The sequence below is a fragment of the Stegastes partitus genome, unplaced genomic scaffold (assembly GCF_000690725.1).
Source record: "Stegastes partitus isolate 25-593 unplaced genomic scaffold, Stegastes_partitus-1.0.2 Scaffold1260, whole genome shotgun sequence".
NCBI lineage: Eukaryota > Metazoa > Chordata > Actinopteri > Pomacentridae > Stegastes > Stegastes partitus.
This window is the reverse complement of record NW_007578991.1, coordinates 38,363-45,337: the sequence shown is the minus strand read 5'-3', so window position 1 is coordinate 45,337 and position 6,975 is coordinate 38,363. Positions and strand designations below refer to the sequence as shown.

General features: G+C 45.2%; 1 protein-coding gene across 1 annotated transcript; it reads right to left on the bottom strand.

Annotated features, from left to right (window-relative positions):
* Positions 1–3,050: 3,050 nt before the first annotated feature.
* Positions 3,051–5,504, bottom strand: LOC103369259 (E3 ubiquitin-protein ligase TRIM39-like). Its single transcript, XM_008297935.1, has one exon. The coding sequence runs from the start codon at positions 5,502–5,504 to the stop codon at positions 3,861–3,863; it is 1,644 nt and encodes a 547-aa protein (XP_008296157.1). The 3' UTR covers positions 3,051–3,860.
* Between the last annotated feature and the right edge of the window lie 1,471 nt (positions 5,505–6,975).

The following is a 6,975-nucleotide window of genomic DNA, read 5'->3' as shown; positions in this document are numbered from 1 at the left end:
GCTGCATCCACACATAGACACTTAGGAATTTTCTGGGGACACAAAACCGTCCTTGATTGAATATCTTGCAGTTTTTTCCCCCATTTTTCCATTTTCAAGGACCTATAATTAGTCATTTTTGTGTTTTTTCTTTGAATTTGTAAGTAATTTTAGACAAGTTTGCATTATTTTGGAAACATGTTGAGTAATTCTGGGCAGGTTTCAAGTCAAACTGGAAGAAAATGGTCAAACATCATATTGAACGGATGTTAGAGCCTCAGAAGGGCAACGCTGGAACCATTTTTGTTTAAGCTATTCCAATAATTCCAAACTCTGCCTTCTGCTGGAGACATTTAATCATTTAAATCTGCTTGAAACCATTTAGTCTCTGTTCTCACCAAATTTCACAGCTGTTAGAGTTTTGTTTCTGGAGATGTTGAACCTTTAAAATGACTTCTGTCTTCTAAAGCGACCACTGCAGCCCTGATTAGTGGCTCTATGGCTCCGTCTAGACCTCCTGACTACTGAAGACACTGTGTTCACTGATTACTAGTTGATCTTCTTGGGCCTTTTTCCATCTTTGTGAAGTCTTACAACGTCATCTTTCAGTTCCTCTGTGAACTCTTCTCCATGTGGAGTCTTGATGTAGACACAGAACTGAAAAGGTTCTGCTGTTCGCGGCTCATTTTGAAACCATGTTCCTGCTGTTAGACTGACTGGGGGTCACGGTTTAGTTTCATTTTAGTTGTGTGTCTGCTGGAAACCTCTCTGTCTGCGTCCTCACCAAGTTTCATGGAGATACTGAAGCTTTAAAATGGCTTCCAAGAGTTTTTTTGAGGGTGAAAATACGAAAATTCTCAAATTCTACTGATGTTTGAGCCTCAACAGTTGGTGAAATGTCGACCAAAGACCTTATGTTTGGTAGGAAACATGAATATGTCCATATATACACTTATAAGAACTTTCTGGGGATCAATAGCAGCCTCATGGGCCTCAAAAGTTGGCAAGAATGTTATTATGAAGGTGAGTTCAGATGGTTAAAGGCAATGAGTCAGCGTCGGCTTATGTGACAGAAATGTGCATCTCTGTTGGATTCCTGACGATCAGATGAATAAAACCGGTTAGAAAGCCAACATTGCCGTGTTTACTGTGAGTTTTCATCATTTCTGACCTCCTGAAGCTCCTCTACGCGCAGAGGAAACCCGTCTCCGGCACGACTCATGCACTCGTCTTGATAATCCACCTCGGAATCTGATTTATTCTCCATCACGGCCGATGCAGCTGCAGAGCGCCGAGCTGGGGGGAACTCGTCGAGGCGACGTGACGAGCGGCGAGAGGATGGAGTTAAGGACCGACTTCAGAGAGCCTGACAGCGCCAGCAGACACGCCAGGGTTTTAAAAGCGGCGGTGACAATGCGGCGAGCGACGTAGCGTCACCGGCTTAGGCAGAACAAAAGAGCCGGCGCTCGGCTGACAGCTTGTTTTATTGCAGCCAACGCGCTCCGAGTGAGCGGAACCGCAAAACCCGGGTTTGATGTTGCGCGAACTCCCTGCTTTTAAAATCAACAGGCCTCCCTCTTGTCACCGCGAGAAACGAGAGAGTTTTAAGAGGCTGGCGAAGATCGAGCAACTTATTAGTGACGCCTGCGACGAGTCGGAGGAGAGAAAAGGCCCGTTCTGGGTGTTCTGCATTTCACGAATACCAGACGAGGCTCGGCAGCCACCGGAGCTCCATTAGAGGCGTCTGCACCCTGTGAATGAACGCTAATGAAATCAGCCCACATGTGTTGTCTGGAGGCATCTAAAGAGCCAGAAATAGTAAATAGAAAAAGATCAAGAAGAGCTAAATCCATCGCAAATCACGTTAGTCAGAATACCGGGGCGTCTCAACGTCTATAAATGCAGATATCTGGAAATTCTCCTCTTCAGAGTCGGAAAGAACGTCTCAGATCTCCTCATTTTGACTGTTTTCTGTTACTTCAGCTGTTCTGCATCGTCCTTCTGGATGGTTTCGATAAAGCCGATTGAGTTTTTTTTCGATCTAAGTAATCAAATATTTAGCATCGACTGTTACTGAGATCCAATCTGACTCCACGTTCAAAGAAAATAGTGACTTAAAGCACGTTAAAGTTATTAAAATCGATCCAGTGCATATATTCAACAGCTGAATACGATGCATTCATGAAATTATAAAATAAATCTGGTATATTCTGTGAAAACAAGATTTTTTATTTAAATTTCCTGCTATTTTTACTTCATTCTATATATTTTTTGTAATATTCTGTTGTTCACTTATTTGATCCAAATGTAACAGATTTTTTAAACCACATTTCGAAGAGAAGAAAATGCAATTTAACAGGTTTCATGTGAGATGAGTTGAACAGCAGGTGAAGCTAATTCTCTTAATTGCTGTGAATCACGACCAGGAGCTGTGCAGGTTGTACCTGGTTGTTCCAGAGAACGTCATGAGGAGTTTAACTGGTAAAGAGACGCCATGACGAAGACTGTTTTTTGTCATTTGGGACAATTTTTAAGTCAGTTTGGTCGAGTATGGACTCGTTTGGGGTTTCTGTTGGTCACTGGTTGATCATTTCAGACAAATGTTGAGTAATTTCTGACCAATTTGGAGTCATTTCAACAATTTACAGCATTTAGGACAAATTTTGAGTCCTTTAAAACTAATTTTTAAGTTTTTTGGAGTCATTTTGAACGACTATTGAGTCATTTTGGATTAGTTTGGTCTCTCTAAACACATTTCAAGTCATTTTTAGACACATTTTCACATCTTTGTTCATTTGGTTGTATTTTGACACCAGAACTTGATCATTTTGGTCATTCAGAACAACAAAGACGTCACTCTGGGATTTAGGAAACTGTGATGGATGATTCTCATTGATTCTGAAAATAATCGTAAGCTGCAGCTCTAATTTTGTGCAATTACTTCCCAATAAACCAAATATCTCCAATAAAAATGATGGACGTCTCCTAAACGAACCAGAGAACCATCCACTCAGAATAAAGAAGTTCTGGATTGGTGACGGTGCTTTGAAGAACCAGAGAGCCGTCTGGAGGACCGTTGAAGAACCTTTATTTTAGCGTGTAGCTCACGTTATCATTAGATGAGGCTGGAGTCGGGTCATACCCACCACATAGAAACACAACAGAGTCATTTCAACACAGTTTGAAAAAAACACGATGTACAAACACAATCTGTTCATAAAACGTGGACGTAGCCTGCACTCCTTCTACCCGCCAGCAGGGGGCGACTCCTCTGGTTGCAAAAACACGTCTGACTGTGTAAATTCTCACTTAATCTGTTACAGTTTGTAAACATTTTCCTCCTGGATTTATAGTCTTAACCTCTAGTTTTAGGCCTTTGAAATACAGCATGATGTTTATTTTGCAAACTTTGATCCCATTTAGTGGAAAATAGACGACAAAGGACGGTGTGATGCTAAGCTGCTAATCCTAATCACCATCCTCTGGTTCTCCCATTAGATCCTCTGCTTGTTTGTTAGGTCCGGTCGTCCACAAACCACATTTTGGAGGCTATGTTCGTCTTTTATATCAGTCAGTAGCTGTCGTTGTTGACTAGGTTTAGTTTACAGTTTCCTGATTTATTATCTGTGACACAAAACTAAGACAACATAATTTAACTACACCTTTTTTTTTTTTAAGATTTTTTTTCACAGTGTTCCATTTAAATTTTGGTTTGTTTCTAGTTTTAAGACACATTCATTCAGTAAACCCTGCTGCTGATCAATCATTCATTCTATAAAGCTACATACATCTATTACATACATCTATAATGTTTCCCTTTTTTTCCCCAGAATTTACACAAACACCCAACGTTTATATTCACAAGTGCTGACCTGACAAACTCAAAAATCCAAATCTGTGCGAGTAGCAGCAGAGATGACCATCGGTGCAGAGTTAATCCCGTCGTTATTGAGTCCAGGACTGAAGAACGGGAAGAGTTTGTCGGTGAAGCAGCAGCCGGTGAAGGAGTAGAGGAGGTCTGCAGCGTCGACGTCGTAGAAGGAGACCAGACCTTCCTCGTAGTCCACGAACACTCCCACCTTCTGCAGCTTTGTCTTTACAGAGAGATGCAGCGGAGAGCCGACGAGCGCGGCGTACTCGTCGGTATTTTTCAACCAAACAGTCCAGTGGCCGTTTTCTGGGCACAGCGGGATTATTCCTTTTCTCTTGATGGAAGCTTTGGCCACTCCCAGCGTCCACCTCGTCTTCCCTTTGACCTCCACCTCGAAGTAAAACCTCCCCGAGGAGAAGCTCTGCTTTCCCAAGACGCAGCAGCTCGGGTTAAATCTCTCGCCGTTGTCGGGGAGGTTCTTCTTCACGACGCTGTGATGCACCTGCTTGCCGTCGTCGGACAGGACGAGGGCGCCGTGGGCGGTGACGGGATCCAGAGTCACGTCCACCATGAACTGCTGGACCCGGTTCAGCTTCGCCTCCCGGAGCAGCCTCGGCATCTCCTTGCCGAACATCTCCTCCAGCTGATCCACGGCCGCCTTCACGGTTTCTTCATATGACGGCACGTCAACGTGGACGTCCGACCAGTCTTTGGTGCACTGAGGGGCGCCCAGGGAGGAGAAGCTCTGCAGGAAGTGGAGGTGGTCTTTGGAGCGGGAGAGCTGCTCCACCTCAGCTCGCCTCCTCATCAGCTCCGAGATGTCCTCCTCCAGCTCCTGGATGAATCTTCTGGCTTCATTCTCTGTTGCTTTCTGCTTCTTGTCGATGGTCCCGATGAGCTCCGCCTGGGCTGTCTCCAAAGCCTGAATGAGGGCGGTGAAGATCTGAGCGCTGTCCGCCATCTCTCGCTCTGCTGTTTCTTTGCTGAGCTTCGCCAGATGTTTGAGCTCCTGGATCTTCTGCCGTCTCTCCTGGATCATTCTGTGGATTTCGCTTTCCTTCCTGCCGAGCTCCGACTTCTTCCTCTCGAACTGCTCTTTCAGCGGGATGACTTCGTGCAACTTGTGGTCCAGAACCGGACACAGCATGCAAACGCAGGTCTGGTCCGTCTTGCAGAAGAGCTCCAGAGGTTTGTCGTGTATCTTGCACATCCGTCCCTCCAGGTTCTCCACCGGATCGGTCAGCTGATGTCTCTTCAGGCGCGACGCCGTCAGGTGAGGCTTCAGGTGAGTCTCGCAGTAGGAGGCCAGACACACCAGGCAGGACCTCAGAGCTTTCATCTTCGTTTCGGTGCAGATGTCACAGGGAACCTCCCCCGGTTTGGCTACTTGCTGGTTGGGGCTTCGCCATCCGGCCGACTTCCTGAACTGAGCGGCCATCTCAGAGATGAAGGTGTTGACTCGCAGGTCGAGCTTCCGGTAGAACGGCTCCTTACATGTTGGACACTCGCACTGGATGTTGGTCTCCCAGTGCTGCATGATGCAGTTCTTGCAGAAGTTGTGTCCACACGGCAGCGTGACTGGATTAGTGAACACATCCAGACAGATGCCGCACAGAAGCTGCTCTTCAGTCAGCAGACAGCTGGCGGCCGACATTATGACACTCTAAAACAAAAATTAAAGCTTGACATTACAACACTGTCATTAAACAATTTTTATGCGCCTGCTAATGAATTCCAGAGCTGGATTGGTGGTAAATGAGTAGAAATCACAGAGTGGTTTTCCTGCACCTGTTCGGCGAGCGCACCAGATAAAAGCAGGACGCGTCCTAAACACAGTCGATCATCAGCTGTACTCACCGGTGTTGGCGACGAATCCCTCGAAGGCCGTTAATGAACAGAATTAAACCTCTCGTTAAACTTCTCTCTCGTCTGAGGCTTCGGCTTTTGTCTCTGCTGATCTTCGGTGCTTTATCTCTCACATGAGGTATTTGTCCTGAACCGTGGCCACGCCTCTTGATGAACCAGTTTGGTTTGTTGCTGTCAGGAAGCTCATCACATGTTCTGTTTTCATTCCTCTTCTTGTCTGGCTTGAGTCCAAACTCAGTCCAACATGCTCGGCTGTGCAGCTGCTGTGTGTTTTTCCTGTTTTTTTTTTATTTTATCTGTTTGTTCCAAAATCAGACTCTGAAGAAAAGCCCTCGTTTGTTTTTGTTTAGTCGCTGGTCAAAGCTGCAGCGTTTTGCTTTTCAACACATACTGAGTGATGCCAATTAATTAAACATTCAAAACGTGGGGCGCTGCTATAGGTCACCTGGTTGAGCTGGCGTCCCATGTGCAGGGCTACAGTCCCAATATGGAGGTCATGAGTTCATGAGCCTTTCCCACATGTCCTCCCCCCATTCTTCTCCCCTACTTTCCTGTCTCTCTGACTAAAACTATCCAATAAAGGCCAAAAAAATAACTTTAAAAAACATTTAAAACATAAAGTAAGTGATTGGATAAGTTCTCACCTCCTTCCAGTCAGTATTTAATAGATGCACCTTTGGCTGCAGTTCCAGCATTGATCCTGTTGGTCTCCATCAGCCTGAACATCTGGATGCTGCAGTTTTACTTCAATCAGACTCTGTCAGGTTCCACAGGGATCATGAGTGAACAGAACTTCTTAGGTCCAGACACTAATTCTCTGTTGGACTGAGGTCTGGACTCTGACTGGGCCTCCAGAACTTCACCTTGTTGTCTTCAAACCATCCAGGTGGAGCTTTGGCTGTTTGCTTCGGCTCATTGTCTGGATGGAAACCAAGTCTTCTCCACGTCTCAGTTCTCCTGCAGACTGCATCAGGTTGTCCTCCAGGATTTCTCTACACTCTGCTGCATTCATTCACCCTCTACCTTCACAAGCCTTCCAGGCTGCTGCTGAGAAGATCCAAACATCATGATGCTGCCACCACCATCCTATCCTCTAATACTACATTTCAGACAGCGTCCTACTGGAGCTTTATCACAAGGTTGGATCAGATTGGAGCAAAAAAGAAGAAAAAAAAGTTTATTGTTATTATTATTACTATTATTATTATTGATATTAACGTGACCAATTTAGACCGAAAGTTAAAACCCCACATAAATAC

Bases quoted from the DNA above. Each gene is read 5' to 3' on its own strand.
- LOC103369259 (XM_008297935.1), bottom strand. From the start codon at position 5,504: ATGTCGGCCGCCAGCTGTCTGCTGACTGAAGAGCAGCTTCTGTGCGGC.